This window comes from Tamandua tetradactyla, chromosome 15 (genome assembly GCF_023851605.1).
Source record: "Tamandua tetradactyla isolate mTamTet1 chromosome 15, mTamTet1.pri, whole genome shotgun sequence".
Lineage (NCBI taxonomy): Eukaryota > Metazoa > Chordata > Mammalia > Pilosa > Myrmecophagidae > Tamandua > Tamandua tetradactyla.
The window spans coordinates 57,278,936-57,300,833 of NC_135341.1; the positions used below are offsets into that span (position 1 = coordinate 57,278,936).

The 21,898-nt window shown below is 39.8% G+C and overlaps 1 protein-coding gene across 1 annotated transcript in view; it reads left to right on the top strand.

Annotated features, from left to right (window-relative positions):
* The first annotated feature begins 596 nt into the window (after window positions 1–596).
* Window positions 597–21,898, top strand: part of GADL1 (glutamate decarboxylase like 1) — a 166,168-nt gene continuing 144,866 nt past the window's right edge. The window contains exon 1 of the mRNA XM_077130402.1: window positions 597–807. Coding sequence (XP_076986517.1) covers window positions 771–807 — 37 coding nt within the window. The 5' untranslated portion in view covers window positions 597–770. The remainder of the gene's footprint in view (window positions 808–21,898) is intronic.

The window sequence follows — 21,898 nt, forward strand, 5'->3', positions numbered from 1 at the left end:
TCAAGACCCGGCAAATATTGGGCCCTTCTAACTGACCCCCTCCTTTTGAGCATCACCATCTGGCAACAGTGCTTCCATCCTGTCCCTTCTCAAAACCTGGGATTTGGCAGAGGCAGAAGGCTGAAATCCGATAGGAAGGAAAAGGGATTCTTATAGAACTCTTAAATGTCAGAGCGGTACTGAATGAATGAGTAGCAGATTCTGTTCACCACAGCAGCCCTAAAATAGGCTCCCTGAGCTGGTAGCTCTCAGGTCAGATCAGACCCTACCAGGTGGTTACTCTAAAAAGCTGGGTGCAGAGAAGGTCACCAAGGCAACACTCCCTCGTCGACCTGGCCCAGCCTCAGCCCTTGGTGGTGGGGGGGTGGGGGGGGCCCGCTTATTCCTACCCAGAAACCCCCTTCGCTCTTACATACTGCTCACTACCCCTCACTGGTTGCGGCGCGCCTGGCGCTGAGAACCAGGGCAGAAGGACCTTGGCCGTGGATCAAGCCATGTCCTACATCCGAGGCGCGGCAGGCAGCCAGCCGCGCTCCAAGTATTAATAGGGAGCCGCCGGGCTGCGGGAGGCTGGCCCTGGAACCTCCGCTGACAAAGTGAAAGGAGCGCCGAGCGCGCACGTCCTCCTCCCCCACTTGCATTCTCCGTGCTCCTGGCGACTGCCGGGTGCACCTGCGGGTCCCGGAGGGGGGGCGCTGCCTCAGCAACCGCAGCCGTCGCCCAGACTGCGGGAGCCGCGCCGGGGGGCAGCCTGGAGTGGGGGAGCCGCGATGAGCCGCGATTCGGACCGCGAGTGCCCGCTGGACGGTAACGACTCGCCTCCGCGCGGCTGCGTTTTTAGTCCTTACCTGCCCCTCCATCCGGGTTTTAATCTCCGGGTGTTTGATCTGGGGAACTAGGAATCCGGGTATCTCCCCGGTAAGGCGGCTGGGGTGGTGGGACGCCCCCATCTTCGTGGGCTTTTGCACCCTTTTCTGTACCTTTTGGGCTTATTTTAGAATTAAACGAGCTCATTTGTAAAGCTCTGAGAACCGCGCCTTGCTCATAATGGACTGTGCGTGTTTGTTAAATAAAACGCTTACTGGGATTGCACTGCGTGGATCTCTGCGGCGGATATCCTTAGGCAGAGTACCTGCCCTGAAAGAAGATGATTTTGCTTCTACTTTGGGGCAAGTACAGCATCACCCCGCCCCTCCCACCTCCACCCAGCTACCTTATAAACAGGCATAAAAAGAGGCTACCTTGATCTTACAGAGGAAGTGATGCCCTCACCTTCCTCAGATTTGGAGGCGGGGGATGGTTGGTTGAAAGAAGACAGTGCAGTAAAATTCCCCAAATCGACTTTATCGCCCCATGTCATCTAGTCATATTTCTGTAAAACACTGGTTTCCAACTTTGGGGATGGAGGGTCTCAGACTGCTTTGAACATGTGATGAAATTCCCTACCCCCCCCCCCCCCCGCCCTTACCCCATCAAAATCAACCCACTGAAACACATCTGTATCTTTGCTGACGATCTCCTAGACTCCCCCCGTGGACCCCCTTGTAAAGAACCCGTGCTTTGAAAAGTCGTTATTATTGCTATTGTGGCATTTTCAACTAAGCAGTTAGTTGTTGACCATTTAGGGGGAGCGCTCCTCCAGGAATTGCTTCTCTTTGTATCAAGAACCTTTTTGGATTGTACTGCGCAAGGCTTAATGAAGCCTCGTTAAGTTGGCCCCCCTAGGGGCTTCTACTCAGCAGGTACGTCAGGTACCTCTGCCTGTGTTCCCCGCGGATCTCAGTCATTTTCAGGGTCGGGAATTTTGCACAAGACGAAAACCTTTGTGCTGAAAGAAATGTTTCATTCATTCCTTTTTCAGTACCAAAGAAATTTCCCAGAATAACTGTCCTGGAAACTCTTTTAAAATATGTATTTTAAAATGACATTTTTGTTGTTTTCAGTTCATTATATTGCATAAAACTCTGACACTTTAAATTGTTGGAGCTTCTTGCCAGACTATAACTTTTGTGTTTTTAGGGTCAGCACCTTCCGAAATTTAAGGTATTTTGCTATTTGAGAATGATTGAGAGGTAAATATTAGATTGTTAATTAAAAAAAAAATCCTCCTAATAATATGGCCGATTTTTTTCTGTGTGGCAAGGATGGGTAAGGTAATTGCCCTTGACCACCGTTAGCTCTGCTTTTTTTGTTTTATTTCAACCTAAATTTCTGTTTCAAAGCCACACAACCTTTAGAATGTGATAGACACAAAACAAACAAAAAAGTTTTCTGCTTTTCCTGAATTAAGCATATATCCTTGAAACCACTCATGTCTGAAGCCTCTGTTGACTTCAATAGCTGCCATATATGAACAGTGAAGTGCTAAGTTTAACTTTAAATCTGAATTCCTGAGGATTGCAAAAGACTTAGCTTGCTATCTATCTGTGATCCTTGAGCAGGTGATAAGGTGAATAACTTGTTGAATAACACCTCATTGTGCCAAATGCTTGCAATAACATCTTAAAAGAGTAACAGGATGTGTATCCTTCAGACTTTGTAAATTTCCAAGGACATAGGACACGATCGACATTTGATTTGTATGTTAAATGATATGCCTGTCTTAAACTCGCTTGTTGAGTATCTGTTACAGACCTATACATTATGGAAGAATGTCACAGGGAATCCTGTTGCAGATAAAGAATTCTTATTCTATTCCACATGTTTTCATAGAGGTTTTTGGGTTTATCAAGGTACATCCAAGAGAAATTTAGGCAATTTATTACATCAGGTTAAAATTTTAATTTTATTAAAAAGAAAGGATTCTTTGAACTCAATAGTATTTTCCCTAAGGCTTGAAATAATAGCTCCACCTTCCACGTAATCCTGCCTGCGAAATCATTGTTTTAGTTTTATTCAACTTTGGTTCTTATAGAGAACCTTTTTTTAATGGAAGTAAAGTTCAAGTTTTAATGGGGCGGTAGAATTTTCTTTCTGTTGAAAAGTTGGCCTTTATATACTGTTATAAATTAATATAGTGTAATAAAAGTTGGAGCCATCACATTCAGGGCCTAAATCTCTCTAATTGATTATTATTATTATTATTATTTTCCCTATAGATCTCTCCTTTTTCTTTCTCGCTGTAATCTTTGTGCTTTTGTTTATTCCTTTTTTTTTCTACTCTACTGCATGAGTAAACATCGGGAATGTTTTTAATCATCATTTAAATGAATACCACCGTGGTCAAAATTCATCATTCTGTGGATGATCCCCCTTTCAGGATAAGAAATGCTAATGTTTATGGAGCACTTATTATTTGCTAAACTGTGCTACAAGTACTATCTTATTTAACCCTCTAACCCTCAAAATAAGTCACTGGGAGTGGTACTATTATTATCTCCTTTTTTTAAATTTTTTTTTATTTTGAGAAGGCTGTGGCACCGACAAGGTAAACCTCATCTCAGGTGCTCTAACTCCAGATTCCACACTCCTAACCCCATGCTGCCTGGGCTGGGTCATAATGCTGAAAATGGACAGGTGACCTGGAGCAGTCTCCTTTGCCTGCCTCTGCAGAGACTATAGGAAGTATGCTGAGGAGCCCCTGGGATGTGGTGCTACGCTCATTGGAACGACAGCACCCTGTTGGGTGGGAAGGATGGGTGCAAAGCTTGTCACTATTCACAGGTGGACCCTAATGGCAGGGCTGGACACAGCAGTCCCCTGAAGGTAATCCACTGGCCCTGTCACCAGGGTGAGGGCGTATGCTCTGCCCATGGGGCGGGAGCCTCTGCTTACTAAGAATGCAAAGCAGCTTGGTTCTGAGGGAAGACGGCAGTGTCCTTTGGGACTTGTTCTCTAACAGTACTTCCCTCAAGCAGGTTTAGTCTCTCAGGCCACAGCAGACGGGTTCATTATATTTTTAAAATATTTTTATTGAGAAATATCCACACATGTATAGTCCAACCATATTATACAATCAGTGGCTCACAATAGCATCACATAGTTGTATATTCTTCACTATGGTCATTTTTAGAACATTTGCATGACTCCAGAAGAAAGAAATAAAAAAGAACTCATGCATCCCATTACCCCTTACTCCTCCCTCTCATTGACCCACAGTATTTCAATCTACCCAATTATCACTCTTTGTCTTCCCCTATTTATGTATTTTTTAGATGGGTTCAATTGAGAAAGCCAGCACCCCTTGAGAGCAGGTGGACCTGCCGTGGGCCATCACTTTTCTCCCATGTGTAACTATGGGAACAGAGGAAGGAGAAGAGCACATAGCAAACACTTGACCAGTAGCTGGGTCAGGCTGTGTATCTCTGGATACATGATTTAACCTCTGTGAGCCTCAGTTTCTTCATCTGTTAAGTAGGAATAAAATCATCCAATGTTTAGGATTATTATGAGGATTAGCACTAACATGGAAGGTATCGACTAAGCCATGGATTAATGGATTTACTATGTTCAGATAATTGGATGTGAAGGTTAATGAGGAAATAGGAAAGTGTTAGCACCATGCAACTTTCTAGAAAGATAGCTCAAGGTGACATCTTCAACTCTACAACATTATTGAGAACCATCTAACACTTTCTTATTGCTGCAGAAGGTCTGTTAGACATGTGATCAGGCGCGCAGTCTGGGTGTTTGGCTTCTGCTGTGTCTTTGTAGCTTGGGCTTTGATTTTTGAGAAAGATTGCGGAGAAGTTTATTTATATATTGAAGCAGAAGAATGAGTAAAGAATCCAGTGATACGTGGGGAAGTGATTTGCAGAAAGCGATTTGGTCACTGGTGCTGTGAAGTTACCACTACAATTGGCTTCAGTACTTTTATCCTGCTCACTGTTCTTTGTTTTTCCCTTCATGTAATTTAGTAAATCCTATATTGCCTACATCTTAGCACTTGTGACAGGATTTTTTAATAGTGTGTTTACATCTCTTTTTCCTGGGTAAGGCACATGAGAGCACGGATAACAGCTATTTACCACCTCCCCAGCATCTCACAAAGTCCCTGGCATAGTAGGTGCTCAGCATATATTTGTTGAAAGAATGGATGAATGAATGATTGAGTGAGGGATGGGAGCATTTTTGTAACAATGAGTGATTCCTGAAATACTTTAGTCCTTGTCAACTTGGCTTTAAATTTTGAAGTCATCTTCATTTTTTCCTCCTCTGAGTTGTCATCCTAAAAATCTGTCACTATTTCCATGTCAAAAATAGAACAATATTTGAAATGTCTATATATTTAATGTTTGAATTAAATTGTGGTAGGTTGTAATATTCTATGTAAATGCATTCCATTTGGGGGCAGTGATTATTTGGAGCAAGAGGATCTAGATGATTAGAGATAGCAAAGTTTTAGTAGGGATTGCCTCTGGGTAGTGTAGGATTATGGGTATTCTTTAAATTCTTTTGCTTGCTTATCTTTTCTGACTCTTACGTAATGAACTTGCATTGCTTTTGTAAAAATAAAGCACATTACCAGAAAATATACACAATAGATCATAGATTGCTTATACTGTACTTCCTAACCCCCTGTCATTGGGCACATAGGTCGTCTTTTCAACTGATTTTCCAGTTTTGTCCACCTAACTCCTTCTCCCGCCCCCCCCTTTCTGGCATGGGTAGGCCCCAGGAATCAAACCCGGGTCTCCGGTATGGCAGGGGAGAATTCAGCCACTGAGCCACCGTTGCCCACCCCTAGCTCTTTTATGAACATTCAAATAGTTTCTACCTTCTCAGTGTTAACACAGTAGCATAATCTATTTATAAGAGATGACTTATTGAAAAAAGAAACTCAAAGTATGATTTTTAAAAAGCTATCACAAAGTCAGAACTTGGATTATTAATTTTCCAACATATTGTCATGTCAACTACATGGCCTTGCTGCCAACCGTAGCTCAGCTAACTTTTAGTCTCCCTTCTGCTTTTGGTTTTTCCTCCTTTACAATGTAAACATTTTATGACAGTTCATAAATACCTAATTTATAAAAGTTTCCTAATTGTTTTGTGTTTGTACTTGAGGTGCTTTCAAGATGGCTACTGTTGGGTATCAGTTCTTTTTCTGCAGGGTGAGCTCCAGAAACTAGAACCTTTGTAAGTAGGGCTGGTGTTTTTTTTTGTCTCGTTTTTTCTTTTTAATCAGCATTTCTTGGGAACAGTGATGTGAATGAGTAACCATAAATCTTACATATTTACTCGTCTTTGAGGCAATTGTACTGCTCTTCTATGTTGTCCCTGGAAGCACCATGACATTATATTCCTCTAGCATCTCATGGCTGCTACTGTTCTCTGAGTAAGAAGCAGAACCCAGAACCTCTTTTCCCAGGATCCACCAGTATCACCATTCTCTTCTTTGGGAGATATTTCTTATTGAAGGAAATTCTTACCTCATTTAGGAGATCTTCCCTCAAAGGCACTCAGTTAAACTTGCTCAAAGCCTCTGAGATCCCACCCGTCTGTGCTATTCAGCCCTGCCATACTCCCCCATGGTCTTAATGAATCTCTCTCTCTTTTTCACTAGAGAACTTGTAGGTTTACAGAAAAATCATGCAGAAAATGCAGAGTTCCCACATGCTCCCCAACCACCACTATTAACATCTTGCCTTTGTGTGGTACATTTGTTACAACTGAAAGCATTTAAATAATTGTACTATTAACTATAGTCCCTGGTTTATATTAGGGTTCGCTGCTTGTGTCATGCAGTCCTCTGGTTGAATTTTTTTTTTTCAGTGCTATTAATTACAGCCATAATGTTGTGCTACCATCTCTTGATTTGAGGGGCACCACTATTTCATCCCACCTTGGTGGAATGGGTGTGGAAAAGGGAAAATACCTGAAAGAAAATAACATCTCAAAAATAGAATCCCTTGCTGTGCCATTAAAATTTCTCCTGACACTCATGAGGATTCTGGCATAGCTCTTTTTTCCCAGCTCCACTTTCCTTTCACTATGAGTTTCTTTTGATGCTTAAGAGGCTGTGGGACTCCATGATGGTTGGTTCTGTTTTGTGTTTATTCCATTTCTTTCAGATTGTGAGGGATTGCACTTAACTCTCCTTTTGGGTGGTTGCTTCCAGATTGTTGTGGTGGGGGGGCTCATACTCAAACAAGCTCAATCCCCTTTTCCCAAACACTCACACACCAACTACGCCCCTCCCCACTCCTGTGCACAAACATGTGTGCATGTGCACACACTCACACACACACACAAATTCAGGCTCTTCATGTCATCAGCCTTGATACCCCTGGCTTGTAAATTCCTTGAGGGCAAAGATATCTCGTTGTCCTCCTCCTCTTCTTTTTCCTCTTCCTCTCCTTTTCCTTCTTCGTATCCTATATATTTTTTGTTGCAAAATGAAACACAGATCCAGAAAACCAAACCAAACAAATGTATAGCTAAATGCATTTTTATAGAACAAACACGCGTGCAACCACCACAGATGAAGATGTATGAGTTTTTCCTCCATCCTAGATGCTGCTTCCATATACCCCTTTCCAGTTAGAGCTTCTTCCCACCCCCATCACTCTGATTTTCATTGTAATTACTTCCTTACATTTGTCAGTAGTTTTATTAACAAGTAAACATTTCTAGACATAACAGTTTAGTCTTACCCATTTTAAAAACTATGATATATCTTTTAAGTCTCTTTTAATTTATAGATTTCCCCTCTCATCTTTTTTTTTCCTTTTAATTTATCTGTTGAGGAACCTGAGCCATTTGTCCTTTAGAATTCCCCATGATCTGCTGGCATGCTCACAGCTCCATGTTTTCCTCGAAGCTTGCCTACCTTTGAACTCTAAGAGGAGTTTGAACTCCTCCTTGGCCCTTCCTCCTTCCCTGTCCTTACCTGCATTCCACAGGTACTCTGCTAATGAACGGATATAAAGAGGTGAAGTGACACACCACATTGGAGTCCAGCACCAACAATGGCACCGGGCACTGGGGTTGCTGAACTGTAACTTTGGGCATATGGCCCAAATTCTCTGGTTCATTATAGCTAGTAACAGAACCTGCCCTACAGGGCTTTTGTGAGGGTTAAATAAACCATCCATGCAAGCACTTAGCACAGTGTCCAGCCCATACGTTGCAATCCATTAACTGCTGCTATGGTGAGTATTTTTGTTAAGTGGAGGGAGGCAGGCTACATTGGTGACTGAACCTCTGAGGTATCTATATCAATTCCTTTGTCCCTGTTTTCATCCCCTGTCTCCCTTATGGTGCCAGCCAAAAACCTTAAGCTATGACCTGCCTGCAGCAAGGCAAACTGCTGCCCCAAGCCTCCACTCAACCTGGATGCCCCAGAGCAATTAAAATCCTTGAGGCCTCTCTAGGCTGTGTGGCTACAGAGAGGACAGGGGTGTAATATGGGCTGTTGGCATGGAGGTATCCCCTATGGTGAGAAGTTTACATTCCACCTGAATAACCCCTGACAGCTCTAAGTCATCAGAGCCCTTCCACCAATGAAGTTCCTTCCCCACACACCATTGCCCCCCACCAACACCAAACCATGTTTGATCTCCTTATGCCTGTGTTTTACTCCTTGTAACACAGTGACTCTGTGTAGTTGCTCTAGGGGGAGTCTTGCTTTCTTCTGCAGAACTTCTGGATACTCTAATTAGCGGTAAGAAATGAGGACCTTATTTTTCAGAGTGCAGAAATTTCTCCATGTTGCTATCTCCTGGGACATATCTGTCTCATCTTCTTGACTCCATTACATATTTTAACCCAAATCCTTAAATTCTAAAAGTAAGAATGAAACTCTTTTATCTAGTAGGCTTTTTCTTATTAGGCAGTCAAGCACTTTTCTGAGCTTCTTATATTCAACTCCTTAATTCTTACATTAACTTCATAAAGCATACTTTACTGTTATTGGCTTAAACAACAGGAATTTATTGGCTCATGGTTTCATGGCTAGGAGAAGTTGAAAATGGAAGTGTCAGCAAGGCAATGCTTTCTCCCTGAAGTCTGTGGTATTCTGGGGCTGTAGGCAATCCTTGGCCCTTGGGGTTTTCCATCACATGCAACGTACATGGTATTTTCTTCTCCTTTCTCTGTCGGGTTCCCTTGACATCCCCTTTTTGGCTGCTCCCCATATTGTCCCTTCTCTGATTGAATTTCATTCTGCTTTCAAAGAACTCCAAAGGTCTGGATTAAAGCCCGACCTAATTCAGTGAGGCCACCACTTAACTGACGCAACATCTCCAAGAGAACCTGTTAAAATAGGTCCCAGCCCACAGGTATGGGTGACCAGGGATTAGCACCTGAACTTATATTTGTAGGGGACATGAATCTATTCCCAACAAGCATTATAATGAGTTGCTTGAAAAGTTATGTTCTCATTTGCTAATTATTTAAAATATTAGAAATTTAGGTACATTATGGGCAGTTTTGCAAAACTTTATCTTTAAAGTCTTTTTTCTATTTAATTTTTTTCATTTTTTCTTTTACTTTGCTTTTGATCACTTAAGTAATTTTTAGACCATTATTTCTTCTCCCTGCCATTAATAATAGCAGAATGCTAGAGTACATTAAATGTTTAGAAATAGACATTAGGTTGAAAAGTGTTAATGCTAGATTAATTAAATTATAAAAGGTTGCAAAACAGTATTACAGTAAGAACTCACTTTGGTGAAAAATAGTAATACATTTATATATGTATATATGGAATTGGAACTTAAAAAGTGTATTTCTAGGGATTAAAAGTAGTTGCATGATTGGGTGGATGATGGATTTTTCTTAGTTCTTCTGCCTGTTTGTTTTTCTTGTAGTGAATCTCCATTGTCTCTGTCAAAAATAGAAAAATAAAGAAAATTATTTTAATTTTGGTGGAGGAACGCACTGGGGAATGGAATTTTTTCTCTTGCTTGAATTTCTTCTCACTCATTTTAGGCCAACTATATTCATCTAGCTTAGTTTTCATATTCTTACACAGGGATGAACGTCATTTCCATTGCTTTAAAAAATCTGTTAAATTTTAATTAATTTAATTTAATTAATTCTAATTAGTCTATTGTTGAGTATTTAAGTTGTCTCAATATTTTTTTTTTCGCAAACAAGACAGAGAGAAATGTAACTGGCTAAAAAAATGCAAAAATAATTTCATTTTAGAAAAGGATTAAAAATGTTTAAAGCCTAAATATAGAGTTGAAAATTTGATATGATACATAGGAGTGTGTCAGAATTACTTATCTGTCCCAAAAAGCTGGGGACTGAAAATATTGAATTTTTAACAAATTGTCATCTGGACCAATTTGCACTTAGCCAAATTGCTGTGGGACCAACACCGTAATACTGTCAAGGCAATGAGTGGGAGGGACAGAGTTTGAGCCTCTCTTCTCCATCTATATGGAGGCTCCTTTTCTGACTCTGAAAGTAGAGAGGCCCTCCTCTCTGATCATCCATTCACTCGCCAGCATAATGAAAACTGAGAGATGATACCTTATCAGCTTCTATGAGGTTGGTGCAGAATAGGTGTAAAGTAAATTGAAGATAAGCATTTCCTACCTTGCTCCCTCAATAAAAATTTATCACATTGAATTATATGGATAAATATGCATGGAACTCTATGGACTATGTTTTTCATAAGTTTTAGTTTAATTAAATCCCCCAAGCCAAATAATAAATGCATTATAAAATGAGGAAAGTAGACTTTAAATTCTATCACTCTTAATAGAATAATTGAAGAAAGAATGAAAACTTCAAAAATTCTTCCTACTCATGACTGAACAGCACAGATAGAAAATGCTATTTAAAAATATACTGTGGAAGATAGATTTTTTTTTGACTACTGATTGAATTATAATGTTGAGTTAGATATCACCTCAAGGCTGGCAGGGGGAAATATATCTTTGGTGGGTTTGGAAATGGAAGTTGGTGTTGATGCTATTTACACTCCTGCCTGGTCCACAGGACCACCCCTTCAACAGGAGCTGCAAACTTGCATTGGAAATAAGTCATGGAGCCCACCAGTATGGGTTTATCCCTGATGTTCAGTGCATGAATGTCATAAAGTTCTCATGCAATGGGATAGTCACAGATCATGCATTACTCTGTCTCAGCTAGGCTTAACCCCAAGTCTCCAGTGCTGGTTTAAATACTCTATTTAAACTTCTTTGATCTGTGATTTCTGTGGCTTGAGCCCTTCAATCTTGGAATTGGTCCTAATAAATGATGGCCCTCAAACCCAAGAGATCAACATGAAATGCATCTTTTATTGTTCCCTTCTTTTTCCTTAGTGGTAGGAGAATGGCAGAATTTTTTAGACTAAGATGTGGAAGCACTGGGAGTTAAGTAAGCAAATGAGATATTTATTATTAAAGGATTCAGACCAGTAGAATAGATACCAGCTGCCTATTCACTAGTTGACTGTTTCACTGTTTATCCCGTTAAGAGCCAAATGCATAAAAATTTTATTAAATAAAAGTACCTCTTAGGAATGAAAAAGATTGTAAAATAATTTAGAAACTTACTTGCCTACTTGGGAACAAGTTTAATCATTTGTATATCTTGACCTTGCTATCACAAGCACTGTTCATATTATAATACTTCTCAAGAGCTGAGATACATCCAGGTGTTTGTACCTTCATTGAATGACCCCAAACTACTGCTCTTGAGTTCCAGTATATTCTCTTTTACTCTTGCTGTCTCCTTCATTTTGCTCTCCTGTGAGTGCCTATTATCTTTTCTTTCTAATTTTAAACCTTTGTTTTTTGTGTGTGATTTGATCTTTTTTATTTTAAAAGCTTTTTATTTTTTATTCACACACCATACAATCCATCCTAAGTGCAACAACCAGTGGCTGTTGATAGAATCACGTAGTTATGCATTCACCACCATAGTCAATACCCATGCCCCTTAAATCCCCCTTTTATCAACATTCAGCTTTGATATAGTGCCTTTGTTACAACTAATGAAAAGATTCTAATCTTAATTCATAATAGCACTTCATCCAATTTCTTGCTTCTAAAGAGGTTAGTTGTCATCTCATCTCCTGGCTTCTTGGCCTACAAAGGATGGAATTGTACTTGATGAAAAGTAGATTTCCTCTGAATGAGATGTGAACAGGTCTCCTACAACAAGAGTTTATAAGTGTTGGTTACATTGACATTGCTCTCTCTCTCTCCCTTCTTTTTTTTTTGCATTTTTTTATATTCTTAGATATGTTCTGGATATTTGATTTTGCCAGATAAGAAGCTTCTATATATGTGTATGTAAATGAATATATATTTTATATAAACATATGCATTTACAATTATAGTTCATGCTCATGATTTGAAGAAACTGATAATGTTTTATTGCTCAAAAGATATTCATGTAAACAGAATGGCACGTAAGTTGCAGTTTGAAGAAAAATTATAGCTTTCTACTCCTTGAACTGCACTGGGAGTGTAACTGATCTCTACCTTATGGAGGGGATAAGATTTACTCTTTCTCTTTACTTTCTCTATTTCCACTGCTTCCATAACAAACCCACTAGAGGAGTTCATAATACAGCTCACAGGAGGGTGGGAAACTGTGTTTCACACATTTTTTTGACACATGATATTTTTAATGTGTTTTATTGAGGTATGATTTATATACTATAAAATTCACCCATTTTGAGGGTATGATTAAATTTTTAATAAATCTAAAGTGTTATGCAACCTTCACCACAATCCTGTTTTGGAACATTTCTATGCACACGATGCTTTTCTTCTGCAACCTTTCTGAGTACATACTCCTCTCTGCCAGCAGCTATCTGCAAAGGAGAGATTACGATCTTTTTAGGTAGGGTGCAAAGAGAAAGGCACTTACTGCTTAGATTTGAACAGTGAAAATAGGATTTTCAAAGCAAAACAATATTTTTACAAGTCAGGCTACCGCCTTGAGGTAGGGTTTTCTAAATTCTTTTTTTCCCCTCTTATCAAGATTTACTAGGTTTAGAGAGCCAGACCCTGAAGTTTTATCCACAGTACAGATACCTTATATACCTTTAGTAGGTATTTGTAGGGCTAGAGTAAAGAAAAAGCAAGATCTGATGTAGGAGAAGTCAAAGGAAAAATAGCAACTTTTGTCTGAGGTTATAATAGGGAGAGAAAAAGATTGTCAAGAGAAGCAAGTGTTGAAAGGCATCTCTCTGATTTCCCACCCCTTGGGACACAAGCCCAGGAGTGGTGATAGGGGTTGGAGGGACAGCTGGGAACACTGGGTAGTTTTGGGTAGTTTTTATGGTGGTTTTATGTGATACTGAAGGCAATGTGAAGAGTTTTTACCAATTCCTATTGGATGAGACTACCTTGCAGCCTCCTCAGAGCAGGAGGTATGGTTAATTGAAGATGAATGGAGAGGATTTAGCTTCTTAGGGTGGTGGAGGTGACTTGGAAAGACCCTCTTGACTTGTCTTCAGAGGAAAGTAACCTGAACTGAATACCCTTAATCATCCCGAGGGGCCTTCTCTGATAATGTGTTGAATCTGCTCTACTGAGAGCTGAGGAAGAATGTGCCATAAACCCAGAGAGGTCTATCCCATCACCAAGAGACCACCTCAGCCAGAGTCTCGTCCACACCCCCCATCTCTGACCAAGTTGAGTGAGAGAAGACTGGAAGTGTACCTCAGGTATGACTGCCAGGTGGAAAGGAGTGACAAATTGGACAAGTAATACTGCCCAGAGACAAAGGTGCCAGTGGACACTTCACCTTTCCAAGGTTCTCAACACTCTTCCTCTGCTTTGAAGTTGAGTAAGACTTGCTTTCTCCTAGTGTACCTAAACTATCGAGGAGAGAATTAAGAGAGTGAAAATTTGAAAGACCGACAATTACATGGTAAAACTAAGCATTGCCTAAAGGTACTATTTAACTTATTGTATCTGACTTAGTTTTTAATCCTCATTGGGCTAAATATGGTGAATTTTGTTGCCTCTTTCCAGCAATGTGGGCTCATGAAGACATGATTAATTAAGAGACAAAAATAAAGATACTATGTTTTCTTTATATATATGAGTGTTATAAAGGTACTAGCTGCACAATATAGTCTTGAAACAAGTGAAATTGGCTACTACAGCTGCTGCCATTGCCACCAGCACTGCCTTTGGGAAGAATGATTGACAGAGGTTAATATGCATAGAGCTGTCTTTGGTCTGCTGATGGCATGTCTTATCTCAGCAGAGTTCTCCGTTTCTTAGAGAGAAAAGATTTGGGTGTCAAATATCTGTCAGTCATGTTATTTCAAGCCAAAGGGTTCATTCATCCATTCACTTATGCATACCTAAAAACAATATAGTATAGGGAGGCTTGAGATAAAATAGCTTTGCTGTGCCTGAAACAGTTGTGAAGTAGGTTCCATGGTCCTAAAAGACCATCTGCTCATCTTCTCCATCACTTCCTCCCTGGGCCTCTACCATGGAGGTCTTGAAACACTTTAGGAGTTCACGGTTCTGCAGGGCACTGTATGAAGTCAACTTTTAGATACGCGGAATGTGATTTATTTTATTTCATGAACAAGAATTTCATTGAAAAATGGGCTTTAGCCACAGAATAATTAACATTTAGGGTGGCAAGTCATGTTGTAGAGCATGATGTACTTGGCAACATCATTTAACCAGAGAGGTGAAAGCATTTGCTTGCAGCCACACAGGTACTTAGGGCCAGAATCAGAATTAGAACTGCTCCCCAGCCCAAATCCCAGAGTGTTCTCTCTGTACATCTTGTCAGGGTGGATAATTAAAAAGAGGAAATCAACCCTGTGAAATACTGATTAAATCAAAGTTAAACATTTATGTTTGTCTTCACCAGCATCTGAGATTTCTTGGTACACTGCTAAAACTGTCAGTACTCAGAAGCTTCTTGATGGGAAATGTTGCAGGACTGCTATTTAAATTACTTGATGTCAGCAAGCCATTGTTAAATATTAAGATCTGCTTGGTGATTTGACCACAGTATTGACAAATTTTAAACTTTGATGCCCTGGTTTTTGCCTATTAAATATATTGCTCTGTCTTCCCTTTGAGTTTTTGTTTTTAAGCTTATAAGATTATTCCCAGTTCAGCACTCTTGATGCTATCTTTTTTGATCTCCTAATACTTTGTATCGACTTACAAAATCAATAGAGACTTAGTTGGTACTTTATGACATATCTTATCTGTTCTTTCAGATGCCATGTTGGCCAAAAATGCATCCAGGGAACATATTTCCTTCATATGTATTTTCATCGTGGTATATTCTGCTTGGCCATGAGCTCAGTTTTATTTCAGAACCTCATTTCTATGAAACAATGATAGAGGAGAAAGAAAATCCTTGAAAAATTGAATATCCTAATATTAGTTGGTGGCCTTAATTCTTCAAGTTGATGGCACAACAAAAGAGGGTTTAGAAAGTAATTATGGAACATAAGTATGATGACAGTTTTGCCCAGAAGTGTTCCATACAATATGTCAGCTTAGCAGTTAATTGTACTTTCATTGTTTTGTGTGTGTGTTGGTCCAACCTCTCCAGTGAGAAAGGCTGCATACTTAGAGGAAAGAGAAGAGATGGTGCAATCGATCATAGGCCTGAATATCAGCTCTACTGTTTACTATAGCAGCTACGTGACCTCTATAAAGTTACTTAATCTCTCTGATTTTCATTTCCATACTTGTAGGTATGATATTTGCCTGATGGGTATAATGAAGATATGTGCAAAACCATGTAACTAAAGTGCCTACTACAGTGTCTTTGTGGTCCACACTCAAAAAGTGATAGCTGGTAGTTTGTTTCTTTTTGCATGGGCAAGCACCAGGAATCGAACCCGGGTCTCTGGCATGGCAGACAAGAACTCTTACCACTGAGCCACTGGTGCCTGCCCATGTAGCTACTTGTTTTATTTGCAATTCTCCAGATACAGAGCCTGAGTCAAGATGAGTGTCAGGAGTTAATTTGGAAGGTGATCCCAGGGAGACAGCCAACAGAATATGGTGGAAGTAAGGTTGGGTGGCATCCACTCTGAGGCCACCAGAGGTTTTGCAGCTTTTGCTTTCACTCTCTTTGAAGCTGGCCCCACCTGTGAGAAAGCCCAGGCTGACTTTCCAAGTTGGATGCAGTCGTATGAGTTCTGGCAAGACCCGCAGAATCCAGCAACCCACAGAATCATGAAAAATAATTATTCACTGCTGTATTAAACTACTAAGGCTTGGGGTCAGTCGTTACACAACTACAGATAGCTGATACATCCTTCCAATAATTGTTTTTCTGTTTGTTTTTGCTTAACTTTTAATCAGAGTTTTAGTTGTTGTCCTTTCAGAGTTGCGGTGTGAGATGAATGTGCTACTATGTAAAGAATTGACCAAAAACCTGGTGCCTAATATGTGATCAGTAAATGCTGGCTATTAGTATATGAAATAGCACCTGGTTTATTTAGAGAGGTGAAGTGTGGACAGCCCTTTGTAGATCTCATAAAACTCAAGAAGGGGATATGGGAGCATTGGCCAACCTTTGTGCAAACTGTGTGCCTCTAAACCTCTGTTCTCTCAATTGCAAAGTGAGAACATTTGCTAAATTATCTGTAAATGCTTTTCAAACTCTAAGATTCTATGTCCTTCCAAAAAATATAAAAAAGATCAAAAGTCATCTTTGGCACATAGTCTATATGGTTTCAGATCTATATCTTAGTGGATCTTAGCTAAGGAGTCACCCACCCAGGTATCTTTGTGCCCTGTTATGTAGTGTTCTGTGAGCACTTTGCTTCTCAACATCAGGGTAACACTGAGATGTGTGTAACTCCAGGGATACCATCTATAAGGTAGGTCATGTGACTACATAGGCTCCTAGGCGGTTAAATCTTCTCAGATGATCTCTTCCAATTTTATTTGGAGGTGGGGCTGATGCTGTGTAGGATAAAAGATGAGAATGAAGATGATGGTGGCAGCCTCATCTTCTTCTGTACTTCACTGAGCAATTCAGCTCTGGACCCACCTTTGCAAATCCTGCACGGGTACACGTTAGCCCTGCAGGTAACAGAATCCTCCTTAAAAGGCAGTTGTGGGGGGAGGGGGGGCAGTGTGCAAGGATAGCTCGGTGGTAGAATCCTTGCCTGCCATGTTGGAGATCTGGGTTCAATTCCCAGGGCATGCACCTCCCAGAAAACAAACATACAAACGCAAAATTCAACAAATGGTGCTGCAACAACGGGATACTCACATGGGAAAATAATTAAATGTGACCCCACCATATGAAAAAAAATGTCAGTTAAGGACTTCTGCTTTTACTTTGAAATACCCCTTAATGCCATTCCAAGCAACTTCTTAGTATATTCTTTCCAACCACATCTAGTAAATTCCATAAAGGAGTTTGGGTAAGTATAGTTTTCTGCATCTGAGGCTGGCCATGTGTGAATGTCACAGCCTGTATGTGAAGATGCAAAAGACCTGAGAGTAATTGCCCTCTACTTACCTAGGAGATGATTTGTCAAAGCCCTCAGGCTAGGAAGCAAAACCCTGTGCACAGATGAGCCTCATATCAGAGTTAATCAACAGATCATGTAAATGAGGCACCCATTTATAGCATTTATTTAAATTTTCATTTAAATTGCCAGTTAAATAGAATACATCTAAAATCCTGAAGTCAACACTTGAGCAAATTGGTTTTAAAACTATATATTAAATTGCAGCACATTGCAATTTAATACATAGTGCCAAGGTAATTGCTTATTGCTTTAGGAGTATAAAATATGTGTCCAAATAGTGTAGTGTGGCTGATGAGACACGAGAAGCAATATCTGAAATTAAAGAACTTGAGCTTATGCCTTTTGGGAATAGTAGAATGTGGTAATTATCAACATAGGGTCTGGATTCAGGCTGCCTGGCTTTGAATTCTGGCACTTACTAGCAGTGTAATTCAGGTAAGTCTTTTCATCTCTCTGGACCTTATTTTCTCTATCTGTAAAATGGAATTAATAAAAATACTTTCATCATAAGATTGTGAAATGAAATACTTGATTTAAAGGGCCTAGCTCTGTGCCTTTACCAATGTAAGTTTATTCAATAAATGTTCACTGTTGCTATTATTTTGCAAGTGCAGTTACATATATTTCTTTTATGCCACACTTTTGGGAAATAAAGGAGGAGACAAGGGCTAGAAAATGGACTTTTATTGAGTAAAGTGTTATGTCTTGACATTGCACAAGGCATATGCTAGTAATTTTGCTTCATCTTGAAAACAAGCCCATGAAATTGTGACAACATCTCTATTCTACAGCTAAGAATCCAATAGGCCTATGGATCAAAGGTATCGGACCTTGCATGAGGTACTGGACCCATCAGAGGTAGGATTTGAAATGGACATCTAGACTTCCCCTGTCCAATATCATATATAGACACTCATCACATGTGACTATTAAGTACATGAAATACTTCATTAGTCCAAATTGAGATATTCTGTGAGTATAAATACACACCAGATCTTGAAGACTCAATAGGGAGAAGAGAATGTAAAATATCTTATTAATAGTTTTTTTAAATATTTATTATATGTTGAAATGATAGTATTTAGGATATTTGGGGTTAAATAAAAGGCATTAAATTAATTTTAACTGTTTCTTTTTTACTTTAAAAAAATTATATTAGAAAAGATAAAATTACACAGATAGCTTGTTTCTGTGGTTTGTAGTTTATTTCTTTTGGTCAGTGCTGTTCTAGACTCTTTGCTAATTCTATGCTATCCCCATTGCCCTCAAACACCAAGACATGTATTTAAATGGAATTTTAAAACAAAAACAGAAAAAGCCATATTTATGTGCTGACAGTAACTCAGTAACCTCTAAGTTTTGGGAAAGAGTGAAAGTATATGAGAAACCCTGAGAGTTCAAAGACTATACTTAATAAGACATATCTAGTTGGTTTTAACATTTCTTAGTTAAAATGGCTACAGAAGCCAAGTCACTTAGAGTATTAGTTATGGTTCTCTACTTTTGCATAACACAGAATGACTTTTGCTCACCATAAGGTGGAGTTTATTGGAAAGAACTGGGAGTACTCACCCCCAGAACTGATGAAAAAGCTGAATAATTAGGCTTTAGAAAGGACAGGAACCAAGCCTCTTCTGGAAATCTGTAATACTTGGGATTTGGAGATATTTGTAAAAGGGGGTAACCCTAACTGACAGTCCTCCAAAACAGTCCTACCAGAGAAGTCATGATGCAGGTTATGCCCAGAATTCTCCAAGCAAATGAGCAAAACAAAATAGGCATTTTCCCTATTCGGCCTTAAACCTCAGAAAACACAGGGGTCACTGATAAAGTAATGTTTCACTTATATATGTAGACAAGAAGCAAAAAAGGAAGAGTCATAGAGGACAAAGAGCCAAGATATTGGAGAATGCCAACAAGAATGTGATTACTCAGGGGAGTCGCCAATGAAGAGGAGAGGGAAGATCCAGTGAATCTGTTGGGAAACAGACTGTGCCTTAGCAGTAGCTACTGTTGAGTCAGATTAAAGCGTATCAACTAAAGGAAAAGTGCCTGCCTGGGCTGAAGCAGGGATGAAATGTATTGAACAGGTATACCAAGTCCTACTCCAGTTTTCTCATGGACTCTAAATGTGTTCAAGTTCTTGCAGGCTGAAGTCGTACACATCAGAGAAGTTCAGAAGGTTTAGAGGTGGGATGGTGGAGAGGGGTGGTTTTATTTTTGATATAATAAGTTAAGACATGCAATAGCAGCATATATAGCTTGTCAAGTCATGTTTACTCAAGCCATAGAACTAGATGTTTTAGAAAACCTACTCTCCTGTAAAGATCAGGATGTTAGCCAATTCCTGGCCTGGAGCCCAGTAAAAAGAAAGAAATTAAAGACAAATAAATAGATTTTATGGTACACCATGCATGTATTGGTTATTGGAGCTTCCACATGAAACACAATTTAAGGAGGATAAACACCCCCAGTGAAGACCCATGCACATCAGAACAGGACATTGCCAGCTATTTTTTGTGGCTATTTCAAAGATTCCCTTCTGAGGAGCTTGTACTCTCAGAAGTTGGATGAAGCTTATGGACCTGGCTTTTTTGTTGAAGTAGGTGCCTTGGTATTTAAGCAGAATCCAAATAATCTGACTCATAAAATGAAACCCTGGGTGTTGGGGACATCACAACTCCCAGAAATGTTATACGATCATCTGCTACAAGAAACAATCTGATGCATGGATGCACAAAAATTTTTTTTTCTTTGCCTTATTCTGTCTCCTTTTCATCCAGAGATCATTTTGGAATATAGACTTACTGGAGAATAGAAAAGTTCTCCTATTTACAGACAGTTGTATGGCTTATTACAAAAACATGGGATTGCTGTCTTCAAGTTTGCAGTAATGCTATGGTAGAGGAGTGTATAAAATAAATGCAAACTTGCCGTCTGGTCCACCACCTAGTTCACGTTCTCCCTCTCCATGGCCTGGCTTATTGATCATCACATTTCCTTAACACCAGTTCTTGATATCCCATTTGAACTCTATACCAGTCCCCGCATCATTTTTCTACGGTGTGTCTCTCATCCCATCAGGAATTCTTAATGACTTCCTATTGCCTGCCCGATAGCATCTGTGATGGTTTGAAGCTGTATGTACCCTAGAAGGGATCATGTTCTTAAAGCAAATCCATTCCTCTGGGTGTGGACCATTATGAGGAGTATGTTTTGGCGAGTGGGATCTTAAGTTGAGATGTGACCCACCTCATTCAGGATGGGTCTGAATCCTCTTACTGGAGTCCTTTATAAAAGGATAAAAAAGAGAAAACACAGAAAAGAGCCCTCACAGAAGCTAAGAGAGACAGAAGCTACAGGAAGGTCACTTGCCCTGCGTATGGACCCTGTCCTTTGGCCAAACAGAAGTTCTCAAGGTTTTCTGTACACACACAGGTTTTTCTTCCTGAGTTCATGGTTTGTTTTTCTGATATGAATGTCCTTGCCATGACTCTTTTTACCCCATCATAACCAATTCCTACTAGTCAGTCAAAAATTTGGATGCGCTCCCCTTACCCACTTGCCATTTCCAGTGTTTCCCATATCAGTGTAAAGCTCCACCATCTACCTGGTTGCTCAGGTCCTAAGCCTAAGAGTCTACTTCATTTCTTTTGTTTCCTTGATCCCCTACATCCAATTTGCCAGCAAATCCTCTCAGTTTTACACCCAGAATATGTCTTGAGTCCTACCTCTTCGCTCCATCTCCATAGGTATCTTCCAAATCAAAGCCACCTTTATCTATTGTTTGAATTTCTAGAATAACCTCCTAAGCAATCTCCCTATTTTCACATCAGTTCATTCTCTACATGGCATTCTGAGTAATCGTCTATAAATATAAATCAGATCATTTTACTCCGTTGTTTAAAACCCTTAAGAATAAAATACAACCTTACTTGATCTGCTCCCAGTGTGTCTTTCCAAATCTCACTTTATTCCTTCCATCCCCTTGCCCTCATGCTTGAGCCACACTGATCTCTTTCTATATCTCAAAGAGGCCAATTCATTGACACTTTGTATTTTCTGTCCCATCTTCCCGGATCCTTCTTTTTCCACATCTTTTCATGTCTGGCTCCTTCTCTTTCCTGTCTCATTTCAAATGTCTCCTCTTCAGAAATACTTTCCCCTGCCCACATATAAAATAGCTTCTTGTCCTTATTCTATCAAATAATTCAGATAATTTCCTTTAAAGCATTTATCACAGTCTGCGGTTATCTCAATTATTTATGTTTGCCTTTTTATTAGCTGTATATCCCTGCCACCCCAACTGAATATAAATTTGTCTGTCTTCTTGTGCACTGCACAACTTCCAATGTCTGAAACAGTGCTCTGGACATAACAGGTACCTGATAAATATTTGCTGAATAGTTGAATAAAGGTCGATCTCAAATACTGTCTCATCTATGAGGACTTTCTTCTTTTCACAGTCAAAAGCAATGCCCTTTTCTGGAATTTCAGAGC